The 19,807-nt window shown below is 36.9% G+C and overlaps 1 protein-coding gene across 1 annotated transcript in view; it reads right to left on the bottom strand.

The window, feature by feature from the left end:
• Positions 1–18,350: 18,350 nt before the first annotated feature.
• Positions 18,351–19,807, bottom strand: part of IL1RAPL1 (interleukin 1 receptor accessory protein like 1) — a 656,727-nt gene continuing 655,270 nt past the window's right edge. Inside the window, exons 10-11 of the mRNA XM_039255353.1 lie at positions 19,517–19,687; positions 18,351–19,069 (exon numbers count right to left, since the gene is read on the bottom strand). Coding sequence (XP_039111284.1) covers positions 18,351–19,069; positions 19,517–19,687 — 890 coding nt within the window. The remainder of the gene's footprint in view (positions 19,070–19,516; positions 19,688–19,807) is intronic.

Here is a 19,807-nt window from a genome sequence, read left to right as displayed (position 1 = left end):
TCACTCAGTTGAGTGTCTGACACTTGATTTCAACTCAGGTCACTATTCCACTGCTGCAAGATCAAGCCCTACACTGGGCTCTGTGCTGAGCCTGCAGCCTGCTTAAGATTCTCTCCCATGACCCTCTCCCCTGCTTGCACTCTCTCTCTAAAATTGAAACAAAATAATAAAATGAAATAAAATAAAATTGTAGTGAGTTATGCCACTAGATATTTCTTTAAGCTTATTTATTTATTTTGAGAGAGAGAGAGTGTGTGTGTATGGGAGGGGGCAGGATGAGGGAGAGAGAGAGTCCCATAGAGGCTTGGGCTGTCTGCACAGAGCCCAGTGTGGGACTTGAACTCACAAACCATGAGATCATGACCTGAGCCAAAGTCAGATGCATAACCCAACTGAGACACCCAAGTGACCCAGGCCACTGGGTATTTTTAAATTGTTATAGTACCTAGATACTTTCTATGTGTCATATCAATATATGTAAATTTAATATTCACAAAATACTACGGGGTATTATCTCTTTTTACCGATGAAAAAGCTGAGCCTCAAATGGATTAAAACTTACTTGACAGAAGACCATAAAAAAAAAGTTGAGGAACTAGGCTCAAAATTTATGTTTGCATGATTGTAAAGCTCATATTGTTTTCGTTATATCATGACAGTTTTCATTTAAAAAGAAAGAGAGGGAGGAGAGAAAATTATAATTAGGAGGAGGTAGAATGGAATTAGAGAAAAGGAAGGTGGTTCTGTGTGTGAGGATACCAACTTAAAATGTGCATTTCCACTAGTGTAGTGTTCTGGAAACCCTGGATCAGTCTCTCTGTGGAGTATTCACTAGATTGTAGATTATTTTTTTAAATGTTTATATATTTTTGAGAGCGAGATGGAGACAGAGCATGAACAGTGGAGGGCCAGAGTAGAGAGAGGGAGACACAGAATCTGAAACAGGCTCCAGGCTCCAAGCTGTCAGCACAGAGCCTGACACGGGGCTTGAACCCACAAACTACGAGGTCATGACCTGAGCCGAAGTTGGACGCTTAACTGACTGAGCCACCCAGGCCCCTCTGTGGACTGTGGATTATTAAACAGACTTTATAATGAAGAGAAAGAAAAGTTCCAAGTAAATGAGAATGGAGACCATCTTTTCAGTGTAAAGGAATCCTGTCCTAACTTACCCTTTAACCCACAGTAAATAGATACCCATTTCCTAATCTCATGACCTAACACTTGGTGCATTACTTAATATCTGGAGATTAATTTGCATTTGTTCATTTTTTTAAAAAAATATATTTCAAAATTTAAGTGAATTTCACTCTTTCTTGAATTGGGCAGTTTCCTCTGATAAAATACCATGAGTTGATTATTTCCACAAACCTCTACCTTCATTCTTTTATATTCATAATCCATATTTACTTTGAAAATCATCCCCAGAATGAAATGACTGAGCCCCATTTCAAACAAAACTTTGTATTTGATCTGTATGAACACAGATTTGGGCCACTTTCCTTAATGGTGTCTCAATTTAACTGCAATTGTATTCCATTTGGAATCTCTCTGGGGTACACCTGGCATTTTGTTAAGACTTCTGGCAGCCAGGTGCTCATAGTTCAGTTGATAATACATAGTTCTTGATGGAGGAGTTCAGAGACTCTATTTAATTGTACTTTCTGCTACTTGCTGCTGTGTACAAAAGAGCCAAGTAGAGAAGGTTCATCTTTTCCTCTCTGAGGTGCTGATTTGCATATTTAAACATTCTGTGCAAGCTCTCCCAGTTGCAGCTCCGTGGCTAATGTTTAAGCATATATTTGCATTCGAAAAAAAGTTGTGAAAAGAAGGAAAATATACATTTGATCAAAGAAATGCTAATGAGAATTTAACAGCGCTTCAACTTTTCCATTCTTGTTCAAAGTGTTAGTATGGCCTCTTGGCTAGAGAACTATGTCTACAGTTTGTTCCCAGTTCTGGGGACTTCATGTGGGAAACAACTGAACTCTATGTGTTTCAGAATCTTATTTATCTAGGAAGTGATCCCTGGGCCTTTGCTGATGGAGGTTTGGCATTTATTTATTACTAGAGACCTAATCCTCAATATAAAGCCTCTCCTATCTGTTCCTTTGCTCCTCTAAGCCAAGTGAGTGAGTTTTGACTAAGATAAGAAAGAACCCTTATAGGAAGGGGGAAAAGGAAGAGAGTATTTTCTGCTTCTATGTTGTGTTTTGTTTAAATTTGGAGGTAGTAACGAGCATTCAAGATTAGACAGTTTGGGTTAGATACTGAAGGCAGCTATGGACTTCCTGTCTTTCACAGGCCAACCATATGCTGGTTTCATGAGGTGCGACCATGTGCTGGGCTCTAAACAAAGGCTTCAGTCACATGCAGTCTGTCTTTCTCATTGATTCTCTAGTAGTCATTCTCCAAAGATGGCCTCCAAGAACCAGGCATTCTGGAATTCATGCATTTGTGTGGTCCCCTGCCACAATCAATCACAATGTGCCTGACTTGACTCACTTTAACCAACAGAATGTGGTGTAAGTCATGTTGACCTTTAACTCCTGGCTGCCTTCACTTTTGTGCTTTCAGGAAACCTGAGGTGCCATGTAAGAAGCCTAGTACCGAGGTGGGGAGTCCATATGGAAAGACCTTGTGGAGGAGCCCAATGGAGCACAGAGGCCCTGAACTACATAAGGAGAGAGAGAGGGAGGTTCAACCCTCTCAGCCTTCTACTTCATCCTCTGTATGACTCTATTGCCATCTGTAATATGACCACAACCGCATGGGAGATCCTAAATGAGACTGGCTGATCTCGGTCAATTCATATGAGAGGTAATAAAATGGTTGTTTTAAATCACTGGTGTTTGAGGTGGTTTGTTACACACCACTAGAGAACTAAATCAGTGCACCTCTCCCAGGCCTCTCTGCCCATATCTCTCCTTCTCAACTCTTTTCTTGCATGTCATGGGGAGGTGAGACGTAAGAGACTTCTGCTTTGGTTTTTGCCCTAATGTGTAGGCTTTATACATCCATCTTTGGTCTTTTGCTACCCCCACCTGCCGCCCAAGAATCATATAGCACTAATTAGCCCACTGTTCTGATATAGCTTATCATAGCTGAGTGCATGTTTTTGGCGTTGGGTTGGGTTTTTCTTGCAGCTGACTTGGTGAAATTCTTAGAGCTTTGAGGATAAGTGCTCTTAAATGCAATCTATTAAAGTTCTTCTTGGGAGTGCCTGAGTGGCTAAGTCTGTTGAGCACCTGACTTCAGCTCCAGTCATAATCTCACCGTTCATGGGTTCTGGCCCTGCGTCTGGCTTTGTGCTGACAGCTTGCTCAGAGCCTGGACTCTGTTTCAGATTCTGTCTCCTTCTCTTTCTGCCCTCCCCTCACCCTGTTCATGCTCTCTCTCTGTCTCTCAGTAATAAATAAATGTAAGATACATTTAAAGTCCTTGGATTTCAGAGATAAAGTACAACTCAAACATTTTGGACAACACAAAAAGGGAATGAAAAGTAGCTACAAATATTTTCATTTATTATTAAGAAAACAGAAATTTTAAGTCTAATCCCCAGCCTGCTTTTAATAACATTAGTGACCCTTTATTTATCACCTACTATGTACTATACCTTCTATTTATTACTTCTAACCTGTATCCACAATGACCCAGCCATGGGTCTTTACTTTTTCTTATGCAAACACACCAACCTCATTCCTGCCTCAAGGTCTTTGTATTAGCCTGTCCTTTGGACTGAATAGCAGTTAATGCCAGACCTTTTCCTGGTTGTCCTCTTCTCTTGATTCTAGGTTCAGCTATAATTTCCTCTCTTCCAAGATGCCTTCCATACCCACTCTATGAAAATTAAACTCCCCAGCTAGATACTTGCTATCACGTTGCTCTAGTTCACATTGTCATTGCATGTATACCTGTCCAAAATTTCCTCATTGAGTCAGGGACTTGCCTTTTGTATCACTTCTTACCAGAGAGTAAAACCTGGGTCACGAATATTGTCTCTCTGATTCTCCAGTATGTCCCCAGCAACCAGAACAATGCCTGGCATCAATAAAAGAATGAAGGAAGAAAAAGAAAAGAATGAAGGAAGGAGGGAAGGAAGGAACTCTTACAACTTACATTGTATTACTGTTTACTTTTCTTTTTTTTCCAGATGTGGAATTTAGGGGTAAAAAACCTCATGTGACAGGCTCAAGTTTTCTCTACTTACAGTAAATTACTTATCAGCTCATCACCCTATCGTGTTGTCCCTCTAGGACTTCCTGGTGGTCAAGTTAGCAGATAAACACCTCTGTCAAGTAGGATCTTAAAGAGGGTCTAGAAAAGACAGGCAGAGCTGAGCTGAGCAGTAAACATCTGCTCTCCTTTGCCACAATCTCAAAAGAAGCTTTAGGAACATTTCTCTGGTGCTTTTTCCCTACATATTTTAAGAAGTAAATGAGGGCTATAATGTTTAATTCAATCACAAAATATCGTTAGCTCAAATCAATAGATGTTAACGGTGTAATGAACTTATTTAATAAAAAATAAAATGTCCAAAAATGAAACCTAAGGTTACCTTCTGAGGTTGAAAGTATGCAGAACTTAAGAAGATAAGCTGCCCAACGCAGATATTTACAAATGGACGGCTGAGAAGTTCTGTTAACACCCATATTCCAGGCAGCAAGAGCAAGGCACGGCTATGCTGCCACCGTCAAAGCTATACTATTTAATAGGAGGGCGAGGGTCACCTGGGAGTCTGGAAGAAGGAAACATCAGTAATCAGAATTTGTCTCTGTCTTTCTAGTTTTGTGAATGGAAAAAACCCACCCAGCACAGAGACTTTGAATAGCAGCTGTATTTCAGTGGTGCCGATAGACGCATCATGGAGCTTGGCATTAAGTTCTTTCTACTAAAGTTCTCTCTTTATGGTGCTACATTTTGCAAACAAACTTCTAATTATGACTTGGCTTTTCTACAATGTGACAAAAACATTCTGGTCTTCTTGTCCACTATCAACAGTTGTCATTTGTTTTGAAGACACTGTCTTAAATGCCTGGTTAGCATGAGTTTATATAAGAGAGAATGATCATTCCTAGGTATGTTAATAGAGCTAGGCTCAGACAACTCAAGGGCGTACTTTCAGACTCTTAACCATGGAGGCTCACCCCAGTGCTATCCATTTAGTCCTTCCCTGAGCTGCCTCCCTGAATATGTTGACACTATCACGGTAAGGTTCAATTCTATAACCACAATACAGGCCTCGACCTGTGTCTAGGTAACAACACTCCTAGCATTGGAACACGGCTGTTTAGAACATTCGGGAAAGAAAACAAAAACAAAAACAAAAAACATTTAAGACCTGGTGGTGGGGATAGAGGAGTCAAGGTTAATTTTTTTCTTCCTTTTTTTTTTTTTTGATAGAGATTAACTAGAAAAAGGGGAGGATTCTGCATTGCTATTTTAGCCAAATTCTGAAGTGACTCATAAGAAAAAAATTCACTTGTGTGAATATACTTGATTCAGTGATGTCATATACAACGACAGAGGGAGTGGTAAGACATAAGGGGCAACTACAGGTGAATTCTTTCATTGTTATTTTGATTGATCTAAATGCTCCTTTCCTTTTCCAAATAAATGTCTGTGATACTTTTTTGAGCAATTGCATCCACCCACTCTTGATTTGAGCACTTCCCCTGGGTGTGACCTAATAGACTAATAACCATAAGCTTTTACACAGATCCTCAAAATATAGAATAACTGTGCATCATTAAAGAAGTAGCTATACTTACCATAGGTAAAGGAACATCTGTGATAACCCAGGAATTAGATTTCCATGTTAATGCTGTTGGCATCTTGGAAGAAATACTTTACAAACTTAAACAAAATTCTGTATTAGTGTAATAGTTTTTTTGTACCCCATAGCACTTGCCGGTATGAGAACTTATGTGCCAAAAAAAATGTGGTTTCTTTGGGGGTCCTGTTAGCAGTAAAGATAGCTCATTTCCATTTCCTGCATTTTTGTCTTAGAAGGAGTTTATAGAACCTCCTGAAAGCCACTTATTGGATAATACTTAGAAAAGCATTTTTGAAAATTCACACATCTAATCGGGGTCTATTACCTTCTTAAATGATGTTGCATCTCTTTTTAATCTTTAAGAGATTTTTACCCTTATAGACACTCTTGGTGTCTATATAATCATATTTCTTGATTTCAAAGCTGGGTATCTAACAGGTACGTTATAAGGAGATATATGTTATCATATATTTAAATATTAACCAGTACACTGTTTTTGTATCAGTGTTCTTTCTCATAAATCTTCTAACATTTTTATCCCAAGACATACATTCATTAATAGTCAGATACAAATAGAACTTTTGACAAATTGAAGAACTTTTGTCATGTATTAGTTCTAATGTCATAAATATTTAAAAGGTATGGGGTGCTATTAACTTGTCTTATTCTTAATTTTAAAAAAGAAATATAATGTTAGACTGAAGCATGGAGAATAAAAATTTTCCTAAAAACAACATTTTTAATATTTTTCTTATAAGGGATATATGTTCATACATCAAATAGCAAAACACAATTGTAAATATTTCTAGCATTATACTCACAGAAACGGATGTTCACTATTGTTTTCAGGATCTACTGGCATTGATTAAAAGAAGTTTGCATACGCAACTTATTCACATTGTTTTATTTTTGTTATTGTTGTTGGTATTACTCAGTTCACACACACACAAAATATTCAAGTCATCATATCCTTGCATTTAACCAGTGAAAGAGTAATCTGGAAAGAAAACATTTACAAACTGGACACATACCCTGTTTATTTTCTCTGAAAATCACTCTCCATAAAGCAAGTCCATTTTTAAACCTTTCCCAGTATTATACAAAAATATTCTTATGCAAGTAATAAATTTATCTTTAAACATCCAACTTTTTGAAATTTAAAGCAGTCACACCAAAAGTTATCATTGTTAATTTTTAATCTAAACATAGAACACTTTGTGCTTATACAAACTGCTGTTATCATGTGCTCGTATACTCATTACACGGGTCTGGCAAATATACTTTGCCATTATGCATTAAATTATGTAAAAAAGTATAATCAGTGCAGAACTTGCCTATTTTTAAACAATGTTCTTTAACCATCCTCATCTGTATTTATTTATATATATAATTTCTTTTTGGAAAAAATTTAAGGCAAGTGCAATCAAAATTACAAAATCACTATCTCTATTGCTAACATATGCAGCATTCATATTGAGTGATCTCCTTCCCTCTTAAAATGAAAGTACAAAACTCTAAGTATGTTATACTCGCTACAGTTGGTTATGGGACCCTATCTATAAGCCATACTTAAAATCTTTAGAGATACCAACATAAACATATACTTCTCTACTGCTCCATCAGCAGGAGTTTTTGTTACCCTCTCCTGTAACATCTTATCCCACGTCCAGTTTTCTCATGAAAATACCCAGCAAGTTATTCAGATGCCCATTTTGAAGATGACTGTGAATACAAGTTCACCCCGTGGTGTAGAATACGTAAGCTGCAGTACTCATAAGTGTGTCAGTAAATGTACTTAATTCTATTGTGTTTCTATCTCTCTTCAGTGATGGCATGGATTCTGTAAAGTAAGAAGTTTTAAAAAAAAAACCTCAGCTGTAACTATACTTCTGAAGTTAGACTTTGCTGAGGACATGTTATTTGCTAAGGATGTAATTTAAATGGAATCTGAAAAAATAAGTTATTTCACAGCCCTGGAAAAATAAAATCGACTGAAAGATAGGAAATCCATGGTAATAACTTTGACACTTTCACAGGCTTTTCTTATGATAGTTGCTGAGTGCAATACCTTCCATTTTTTTATAAATAAATAATTCAGGGCTACCATGTAATGGAAAAGTAGAAAATGGAAACAATCACAGCATTTTTCTGTGAAAAGCATGAATGAGCTGACTTTCCCCTTTAAGATAAAATGCAGGCCCTTAAAGAAAAGTTAGTTGAAAAGAAACCTGGGTATTTATTTTTAGCCTGTGCAAAAATGATCACTGAGTAATTTCTTGATGGAGAACATTATCTTGGGAATTCATATAACTGTTTATTTAATGTAGTGATGTATTAAGTCTATTTAAATGTATTACAAGTGTGTGTTTTTGATTAGAGTGCACAGCCATTATACACACAGGCACACATGTATGTTAATTTAGCTCACTAAATGCTTCATGTTGCCAAAGTTGACTGTTTTGAGCTGTTGTCCAGATTGCGTTCTGAAAATAAATCAAACTCACTTGGTATATTGTCTCTTTCAGTTTAGTGTAGAAATTAAAAAAGGCTATGTTGCACTCAGTAGGATTCTACTACTATTGAATACTATTTTTTGGATCTTCTGGTTTTGTAAAACCATAAATTGTAAGAGGTCTTATAGTGGCTGTGGAAGTCACTAGGATATGGGTGGAAAAAGTTGAATGAATTCTCTAGAAACTCTATGATGTGGCCACTCCACAAGTAATGTATGAGAATATTTTCTCTTAACTGATAGGAGCCTTGTCCTTGAAATATGCACTTAGGATCAGTGACATGATTAGTTCATGAGAATCAGACATTAAATAGGACATTCTTCTTAAGAAACAGAAGCTACAAACTTCATCACTGGTCAACATTCCTGATGTAACGAAGGACATAATGGCCAATATTAGTCCAGTGAGATAAATATATGTGGCTGAAAAGATATTGTCAGTCTAAATGGTTAGGGTGTGAAATTAAGGACCAGCTGGTTCATCGTTGTGTAGGTTGTCATTTTGCGGAAATAATGCAAGATGGTGCATTTAACTTATCTCACAAAGAATTAACTAAATTTATGGGTCCTGCATGAATAGAGTCTTAGATTTTACATCATTCACCAGAATAGGGGTTACCAAATAATGTGACTATAAAAATTGCCCGGTGTTCAATTGTTTTGGGGGGGTGAGCCAGTAATCTATGCTTGTAACAAATGGTACGAGTGATTCTTATGCTAAAGGAGGGTTGGAAAAGTCTTCATTAGAGTTCACCTTTCTATGAACTCATTGTTAACATGAGGGAAACCAATTGTTCATTAAGTCCAACTAATTTAACAAATTTGATATCGATGTCTTTATTTTCACAATCAATATCTTTGGTAGCCCTAATTTTGCTTTTTTTCTTCCTTAATAGAAACACAAGTGACAGCAGACATGTTCTCCAAGAAGAATGTGTTCTTAACACTGAACTATTAATTCATTTATTTTTCTTCTATGCTGGGGCATGTTTTGAAGTCATGTATTTCATGAAAAAGTTGGACTCCATTTTTTTACTAGCTCTTTTTTCCCTCCTTCTTTTTGAGATACTCTCAAATGAAGTATAATTGTCTATATATAGTTCGTTTTCTTTCTCAGAACATCTTCATTGCGAATGCTAGTTGACAAATTGGGAGAAATTGTTAAAAAAGAAGACCCAGTTTATGGTAACATTTATTCGCTGCAAACTTTAATCTTGTATTCCAAAGAGTGACAACAATTGTAATGACAGAAACAACAAATCCTACACCTTTGTTTCTCAGAGTTGTCTGTAGGCCTTCACATTACAATCACCTGGGAAGCTTGTTACATAAATAGATTCTGGGCCTCACTCTAGTACTCTCAGAGTTAAAGTGGGATTTCCATTTTTAACAAGCTTTCCAGACAATTCTTCCGAAGCCTAAAATTTGAGACCCACCAGTTTGGTTCCTATAGTTTTCAACTCTGATGTTTTTATAGAATCGCCTAGAGAGTTTATTAAAAACAAAAGAAAAGATAACAAAACCAAATAACCCTAGCAACTAACAATGGGGACAAAACCCAGACTGGTTTAATTTGAATCTCTGGGATGCGTTAAAATCTTCCCAGGTGATTGTAATTGCACCCAGGTCTCAGAAGTATGACAGCAGGCCCACTGGAAGGACTCTCTGGATGTATGATTTCATCCTTCGTCAAGCCTTTGTGTCACAGTATCAAGTGTACCAAAATCACAATTTCTATTCATACCTTATAATGTCTAGCAATCCATTTTACCTTTTACTTAGGAAAAGTGTGCTGTGGCCCTTTAAAAAAGGATTTTCTTTCAGATATGAGTTTTCCTTTCAAGTTCATAATTGTGTCAACAGCTCTTCATTGACAAGGACAATTAGAGTACTAAGATATTTCCTTGCTTAATTTAAACCAGCCATTGAGTCTTCTAATCTTACAGTCTGACAGTCATTTTTGTAGGTTTTTGGCATTTTCTTCTACTGTTAGGGGGAATGGTTCACCTTTTATTAGTTTTTTTATCCTCCAGAAGTTAGAAATCTGACTATCTTAGCAGTTTTTCGTTAATCCAGTCATTCATGAAGCATCTTGATGACTTTTGCCATTTATCATATTTCCTAGACTGTTACCTGTTTCTTAAATATTTGAGTCATGTAAGTATATATCATTCTGCCATATAACAGAACTAGAAACAGTACCCATAAAGTCAAGCTTGATGTATTATGCAGTTTTTTTTTTAAATCTTAGCATATATTCAATCTAATACATGACTATTCCAATAATAACCTCCCTCTGTGTACCATCTAAAACCAATCGACATCTCACTGAGTTAAAAATTCCTAAATTAAGCAGATATTGGCTAAACTGTTGGTCATATTTAGATGTTCCCTATTCTTCAGAACTTCACCCTGCCTTCCCCACACACATCAGTATCACTGAGCATGAAACACTGATTGATCAAGGACTTTGTCTGAATTACTCTTACAGGCCATACATAATTGCTAAAAATCCCACAGCAGTAAATGATTGGGTCATGACCATTTTAATTCTCTGAATATTTGTTCCAGCTTCTGTTTTGATTTTTCCCATAAGTGTAGATCTGATATCAATTAGGAACCTTCTAGAAATAAGATGTTCCATGGGTATCAGTCTTTTAACCACCTGTCACTAGTATGAGTGTAATTGAAAATTCCTGAGAATCTAAATGTGTGTATGTAAGGTGCACAAATAGTCCCAAATATTCTTCAACTACAGAGTTTTCTCTCCCGATATTTTTAATAATGGGTCAGGTCCTAGGGCTCACAATTTGAAATACAATATGGGAATTATACACTGAGTCATAATCCATATAACATTTTACTTTTTCAGTAGAAGTTATTTTTTCACATTTGAAAAACCCTACTGAGGTAGAAATGACTTTATGAAATTTTAAATATATTAATTACTTTGAAATCCAACCTGAAATAACCTTACAGGTTTTTTTTAAAATAAGTATTACTTGCCATTTTCATAATGATTTATCTTGGCATCATCTTTGATAAGTGTTTCTTAAAAGGCTGTCCTAAGATAGGAATTCTGCCTAAACAGCCCATTGATTCTAAGAGGTTTATGGTTGTTCACTTGTTATGCTTGTGATGCAAAGATTTACCACCTCCCCCTCCCCCCAAATAAATAAATAATAAGTTTACTGATCTTTAACATAAAATGAAACGTAAGGCGAAAAAACATTTCTCTTTAGGAATGACTGTGCACTAGAAGTAGGTGCAGACAGAGTAGAAAAATAAGGTGATTAAAGATCTTGGTCACTTTAAAACATTACCTGAGGGGGCTTTATTTTAAGGTTGTTATGTGAATAGTACCTTACAAAGCAAGGAATAAAATACCTGGGGAGGAAGAAGCAAGGAGGAGAAACAGCAAAGAGGACTCATGTGTTATAATTCCTTTCATTTCTGTTTCTCCAAGGATGTTATGAAATAGATGAAGGAAAAATGCAGAATTTAACCTTGAAACAATCATTAATGTGCTAGTGACTTTTAAGTGATCAAGTTTGTGATTCAAACCTCTCCATAATCCAGGAGTGAAGAACAGAAGAGGGATTTTAAGTGAACTTGATTTTTTTAACAAGGTTTTCTTTTTGTTCAGCCACTTGGCCATTTCTTAAGTCCTTTCTTCACAATCATAATTGGAATTAAGTCTAAGAATTATAAGCTTATAGAGACATAAACAGAGAGGGAAAGAAAAGTTTAACAAGAGTTATCAAATTAACGAAGGTACTTACATATGTTCCAACAACACATTATTTAATTTATTTTCATCTATAATCAGGTAGAAACCAGAAGAAACATTTGTAGCTTAATAAATAATTTAATTTCTTGAATTTCTATGTAACATATAAATTTATTTTTACAGGATATATAGAGAGCATACTCATAGAGAGCAACAGACTTATGAAACGACTATAAAACACAAATTATAATTCAAGTTTAAAATTTCTCATTTTTACACTTGTATTTGTCTATTTTCCTATTGCTAGTCAAAGCAAAACCAAATATATAATTGTAAGTATTCTAAGAAAAAAAAAAGAGCGCCTCCATCACCTATGCGTGAGTTACATACATTCTAGATTGTACAAAATCAAAGAGGGTAGGCAAAACTAAAGGGAAACACTATGTAAAATGCACTTTTTACTGACTGTTGAACATATCTGAGAGTGTCTGAGTTTAAAATTTGACTTGAACACCAGCAGAGGAAAATGACTAAATTCACTTTCCTACTTGGGTTCCCTCAAACTCTGAAAATGAAAGTTTTTACAATTCAATAGCAGGTTATATGAACATATCTCCACTACTTTGGCGGAAAGAACACACTAAAAATTCTAGTTACCAGGAGCATATGCTGCAAGGAATTTGGACAACTGTCCATGTATCCTAACATAAAGATGTCTTCATCCCAGGTGAGAATTAACCTAAAACACTCACATCTGATCTCCCCAAATTTAGTCTCTCATTGACTAGTAAGGATAGATCCAAATTACTTTGCCACATGTTCATGCACTATGTAATATGTCATTTTACATTAAATCTTTTTTTTCAATGACCAGCATGCCCTTTGAAACTTAAGGTTATCTGGACTATGAAGACTGAAATGTACACAACACCAATATTACACATAATAGTCTCAAGTTCATGTGCAGTTCTTCGGTTTCTATTCATTTAGTAGTGGAGGGAACACAGTGTAATGATTTAGAGCGATTGCCTTTGTTAAAAAAGAGAATACTTTTCAGGCTTGTGGACCCTGGGGGATGCATCAGTGAAGGCAGTGAACGGTAGGAAAACAACAGTGCCTTACTTTACTAAGTTTAATGAACAGCTCAGAAATAGGAGTTTGCCAGTGGACTCGGAGACTACTCAGAGGGACATTTACTAAAGGGCAGGAGGAAAATGGTCTTTTTATATATCTTACTTGTCTGTAATAGAGAGATGTTCTGTATTTTGAGACTGGAAGAAAGAAATGATAGTCGATGGAAGATGAGAATTGAGTCCCTTCTTCTTAGGGCATTTTCTCATGCATGTGACTGAAGTCTGATGATGAAAAGACACACAAGATTAGGACTGAGATTAACTCATCATCATCAGCATCATCATCACCATCACCATCACCATCATCATCCTTCTCTTTACTCAAACTCAGGTCTTACAGCTCCTTGTGACAGTATCATAATTATTATCATAGCACAAACTTTCACCTTGCTGCCAGTTATGAGTATAAAGTGAAACTAAATCACCACCTCACTTCGATAGATTTCGTAAAATTCTTCATAGTGCTCCTAAGTCATATCCTAAAGCCTGAAACTGGCAAAAGCACAATTGCTGAAAGTCAAGTGTACAACCAATTCTAAATCTTGGCACAAGGAAACGAAGTCTCTTTAGAAAAACACGTCAAATGGTTGTTTCTTTTACTCCTGTACTGATTATTTCTTTGTTTTGTTGTGGGAAACATGATTAAACTCAAATTGTAAAGAAGTTTCATGAGATAAGGCATCGTGCCAAGACATGTTCCACATTCCTCCAAAACTATCTTTTGAGTCAATTAAGAAATGAGTAACCTATCAGAGTAATCAAGTCAATTCTCATTTCTCTGGGCACAAATTACTTGCCATTCTACCATTTTTTTTCCTCACGACAGACCAAGTCTCCCACAAAGTCTGGTCATGTTGGAAAAGGAACTGCCTCTGCTTGTTAAAAGAATGGGAATCCTTACCTGAATTTTCAAGAAGGAAGGTAAGGAATAGTAGGCATAGCAATGCTGGCAAGATAGGTGCTTGATGCAAATGTCAGTTTCTGAGAATATGTCTTAAATCCAAACATCAATAGCTTTTCAGATGATGGCTGTCTTTGAGACTCACATCCAGGAAAACACAATTTTGCAGACATTCACAATTTTGTCTGGAATTTCAAGGCCTTCATTATTTCCTTTAATCCTTTTTATGGACTCAAAGTGTCCCTGAACCTAAGTTTAAGGTCTATTGTTAAGGATAATCAGAATTTGACTGTTAACTACTTTCTTGGCTCAGAATAGTGAAGTGGGAAGTGTTCAGGATAAAGCGAGGAACAGCTCTGCTTCCACGGACAAGCTCCTCCTTTTAGGGAAGTCAGTCGCTTCATCATCTCTTTGTGACACTGTATATACTGTTAAAATTTTTGTTGACTGATAGGGAATATGTGCCCATAGGTGGGATTTCTAATCCTCTCTTTACCAACCACGACAAGGATGGGAATGATGACTGAACACATTCAGATCAGAGACAGTAAGGGCTTTTCCTCTTCCGTGCCTGTTTATTCTCTTATTCCATTCAGTCATTTCACTTGCGCAACACCGACGGTCTCCTTTGGATCTCACTAAGCTTTCTTCTGAGACTAATGACAAACTTAAAGTAAATAGAGGAAAAAAAAAAAGGAATGAATCACAAGATAAAGAAAAAAGCTTCTCGGATAAAGGAGAACTAGGGTATCATTTCAAAATCAGAGCATCATTTACAGATGTATGAATTCATGTTTTCCTAGAGGTGGTGATCTTAATTTACATAACTGGTATCTGTCAACGTTAATGACTATTCTAGGATAAACAAACTTCACTTAGAGATTAGGGATTGGCTCTGAGTTAATATTTGGTCTTGTATAAAATGCTAAATAGTAATGAAATAAGGAAGTAGCAAGTGTCTAGATATTTAAGATTAAGTCAATAGGGTTCAAACATATAGATTATGAAGAAAGTAATACACAGAAAATGTTGACTCTTTCAGCAATCAGGTGTTTAGCTACAGAGATATAGTAGATTTAGGTCTCTTAACTCATCGTATCCTAGATTTATTTCACAGAATTGATCTAAACTTAAATCAGCTGGCAGCATGAGATACAAATTTCTCCTCTGCTCATAGGAAATCTAAGGAATGAATTACAAATTAAATAATTGAAGATTTGAGCACCAGTATACAGGGTAGGACGCTCATAGGCAGCAAGTAGAGGCTACATTAAAGAACCAGATGGACTTTGAATCCATAACATGTCACTCGGAGCCCGAGCAGTGAATGATGAAAAAACCGGCAATACCAAACATCACACGTGTCCAAGTCCAGAAGCCCATTCTCTCCCTCAGCCTGTCTAATGTAGTTACACCTTCAACTGTGTTTTTACAGCTAGGATGTTCTTATCCCCCACGGTCCCCACCGAAATAAGAGAAGGATGAAACCTAAGCACTAGGGAAAATACATTTGTTCTCTTTTTATTGTGAGTTCTAACATAACTTTTATTAAACACAGAGCACGTGAACACATGACAGTATCCTTCAGTTGTTCTCACACGGAGCTGATAGAGGAATACTTGGGAGGAATGTTTCTAAAGCCATAAATAGCTTCTTCTCCATTTATTTTCTTTTAAAAAAATATGACAAAGCATTAGAGGAAAAAAACGTTTCTTAAGTTGTGAGAATATCAAATATTACCCATCAATCCCTGAATCATGCTATTCAAAGTGCTTAAATCTACACTAAAAATAGAACAAAAAATGTACTCCCAATGCAGCTAAATTAACACCTATGGATGCCTAAAATATGACTGTGGTCTGATTACTTCCTCTACACACTTCCATCGTGCACTTAAGAAAAATGAAAAAAACAAAGAAATAACCCAGGCCATTGCCATGTTTGCAGTTTTCTGAGCACTGGGGGAGTCTGAAATCCAGTCCAGTGAAGTTCACTGGCACCAGTCCCTAGTGTCCATAGCACAGGTGTCCGTGGTACAAAGTAAACAATGGCCTTCTTGGATTCTGAAAATAACCCAATGTGCAAAGCTGACAAAGCTTATGTGTCCTTGCAGCTTCAGTTCTGGTTTGTGAAAACGTGACACAGGTCCAAGGGGAGCATGGGAATAAAGAACAGATTGTAGAGAAGGACCCCGGGTGCCTTGTCAGGGATATAAACATTTTTGAGCAAATAAAAAGCACTGCACATCCCAAGGCTCCTTTACCTTGTCACACAAATACTGAGACCTTTGTCTTGTTGCAAAAGTCTTAGGCTCATCTCATACATTTGCAATTGGATCTTACCCTCCCAAATGAACTCTTTTGAAGTTTACACTTTTTCTTTCTCCCTCTCTCTCTCTCTCTCTTTTTTAGCCAACTCACACCTTTAGTATTGCGACCCAAACTGTAGAATTGTTTTTTTCATTATATGGTGGTAGGAATAAACCGAACATACAATAGTCACTACACGAGCCCACAGACGATGACTGGAATGGAGGTTTCTACAAGGAGTCACTAAAGTAACACAGAGGTTCTATATCCGTGTTTTCGTCACACCGATTTTTTTTAACTAAAAGCTACGTAGGTAATATTTCCCTTTAACAATTCCACCCTCTGCAAGTTCCTTGATGATTGATTTTGCATTATCTTCACCATGAATATGTATTAGCTGCTTATGCCATTGATTTCAAACATAAAGCTAAATGGTAAGGGATGAATTTCCTGGGAGCATCAGCTTTCTGTTTCTGAAAGATAGAATTACACAGTTAAAATAAAACTAATTATTTATACAGTAAAATTATTTTAAACACTTTCTCATCTAATTTAAAAACTATTTTGTGTAAATAATGTTTATTTTGAAAATATCGATTTCTGTTGGTACTCATATGCTTGACCTCCTGAGTTCTTATATAAACACTTTGATATTAATAAGTGTTACTCATGTTCACAAACTGAAACCAAACACTTGATTCTGAATGTAGCACTAAAAATTAAATACAGTGAATTAACATTTAAATACAAGGGGACCCCATAATAAGTTTCACAGATTTGTTCTGACTTTTTAGAAAATAACATTTTGTATAATACAAGGCAACAAAACATATTTGATGACACATCCTGTCCTTCCCTTTGGTTTGGAAGCCTTCAATGTAAATTTCATTTCGACTGGTGTTGATTCACCCTTTTGAGTTAACTTGCCTGGCATTTGCACATAATCTCATTTGCAGAAAAATTATAGAGGGAAAAGAGGAAGTAGAATATTAAACAAAAACAGCCACAAACACATTCATGCCTTTCCAGGAAGTGATCAAATATAGGGCTTGATTTTTTTTTTTGTTTTGTTTTTTGTTTTTTTTTGTTTTTTTGTTTTTTTGTCTTTTGTTTCTTTTGTTTTGTTGTGTGTGTGTGTTTTATATATATATATATATATATATTTATATAAGGGTACATCAACTCATTTAAAAACAAACAACACTCTCTCCCCCATTTTCATGCCCTTGATCTTCTCTTCTTAGCACTCTGTAGTGGTCACTGTCAAGTGACTAGCACGCTTCTGGGTCTGGAGTGTATTCTGACGAGCAGTGAATTAAATGTTAAGACAGTTAGACCCACCCCCACCCCTCCTCAGAGTTTACACATCATGCCGCCATTAGAAGGGTAGAGGTGGGGAATGAGGTGGGACAAGGAAGAGATTCAGGGCTCTGATTGGCGGGGCCCTCCTATGAACAAGTGTTCTTCTCATCTTTTTTTTTTTTTTTTTTTTTCCCCAAATGGCAATGCTGGCATTCGTCGCACTGCTCTCCGAAGGCCCACATGGCCCTGCTGATCCTAGGCAGAACCCAAGAGAGGATCCGGTGCTCCTTGTCCCATCGGATAGATTTGTCCAAGCACCCCAAGGAAATGTTAAAAGCAAAATAAAAGCAAGAAAAGAAAATAAAACCCATTCTAAAACTAAACTAATGAAGCAAAAAAGGGTTTTCTATCTATACATAAGTCTCTTCTTTAAAAAAATGTAAATTTACAAATTCCAATGACATATAAAACAAAGTCAAAAAATGTAATGGTAAGAGACATGGTAAAACAGGAAGACACTGATGCTACAAAGAAATTGCCAAAACATATGTACAAGACCCTGTTTTTCCTCGTGTTCTAGAGATTGTAATGCATGTTTTTAACAGCAGCAGTCGAGGATTTAGTTCCAGGCACTGGACTGCAGACTCCGCTCAAGCTCCCAGGGACAGGGTGTCCCTTGCTTTTCTGTCACCAAATCACACTGGATATACTGGTCTCCCTTGGCAACAGCGGCAGGATGGCACTGTTTGTGTGGGCCTCATCTGGATTCTGCTCCCTGCTCGATTTTGTCTGTGGCCGCTGCCCGTTGATGAGTGTCATAGGGATGTTACAATAGGTATGCTGATTTCCTATGGAGGTAAGAGGCAGGGTGCCGGTAGGAGGTACGTCATACTCGTAGCTTCGGTAGTAGTGTTTCTGACGCATTTGTGAATGGTACGTGTTGTGAAAGGTGGAACGGAGATCTGGATGGGCAGTGGCTAGAGCTGTGGAGGTGGCCGCAGCCATGGAAATGGCCGAGACAGTCTGCAGCTCCCCAAAAGGCCCCTGCTCGCTAACATCTAAAGCCTGCTCGTGTGTAATGGGTTCTATCCTCTTAAAAGGCATTTCATATTGTAAACGTTTCCAGAATTTAGAGTTCAACTTGTTGCATTTTGGTCCATGCCATTTAATAACCGTCAGGAGCTTGATAGTGTGCTTGAGGGCCTCCACCTCCTGGTAGTTCATAATCCCTCGTAGTTCACTGCATTCGATGAGTATCACTTTAATTTCTCCAGTTACCAGCATGTTTCGAAGTCTGGTTTCCAGCTCAAAGATGCTCCAGCCCCTTCTGACTACGTAATTTGGGGTCATGACAATAATCAGCCTCTTGCTTTGATCTACACACCTTGCCACGTCTTCAATGTAGGCTATAAGAGAGAAAAGAGTTTATTGGAATGAGTGGATCAAACATCTGGTCCTGAAAGCCCCAGTAGATTCTCTTGCACACATTAAATGAGAATTGTTGCTTACTGGGTAATGCCTTGAGAAGATGAATATAGCCAATGACCACGCTGAATAGAGTACGGGCTTTGCTTTTCTCAATGTTGGGAATATTTTTCCTAGTTACGCATCTCCCATCTGTGTCTTTAAACGTCAAGGCTCATAAAATGAGATGCTTTCCAGAACAATGGAAGTGGCTTCTCAGGGGTGTCAAAAATTAAGTTTCATATGAATACATAATGAAATTTCTTTCTTGAGACACTGATAGACACAGTTTTTGATGCAGAGAACCAAAAGTTAAAATTCTGCCTAAAAATGATGATACACAGACAGACCAAGAATATGCACACTCTCAACTGAAAACATTCACTTACTTCCAGTTGGGATTAAATCTCTATCTGGTATAAACAACTTATATCCATAATGCTTTTCAAGCATGTCAGGTAGGATTTCAAGAGCAAAGCGTTCTTCTTCTCCGGTCTCTTGATTCCACTGGTCAGGATCCACTTTGGTGTATGATAAGTAGGCATCATAATCTTTATTGTCTGTCAAAAACATTACAGAGTAAAGTTGAAGTCACTACTCTCCACAGTAAACAACAGGACACGAAAACATTCAAGTCTTTTCAAAAACATCTCTAAATGTTCTACTTCAGGGAGACCAAA

This window comes from Hyaena hyaena, unplaced genomic scaffold (assembly GCF_003009895.1).
Source record: "Hyaena hyaena isolate Hyena2069 unplaced genomic scaffold, ASM300989v1 scaffold_524, whole genome shotgun sequence".
In the NCBI taxonomy this organism is placed as follows: Eukaryota; Metazoa; Chordata; class Mammalia; order Carnivora; family Hyaenidae; genus Hyaena; species Hyaena hyaena.
Note: the sequence above shows the minus strand (reverse complement) of the source record. Positions and strands in the feature narration are given on the sequence as shown.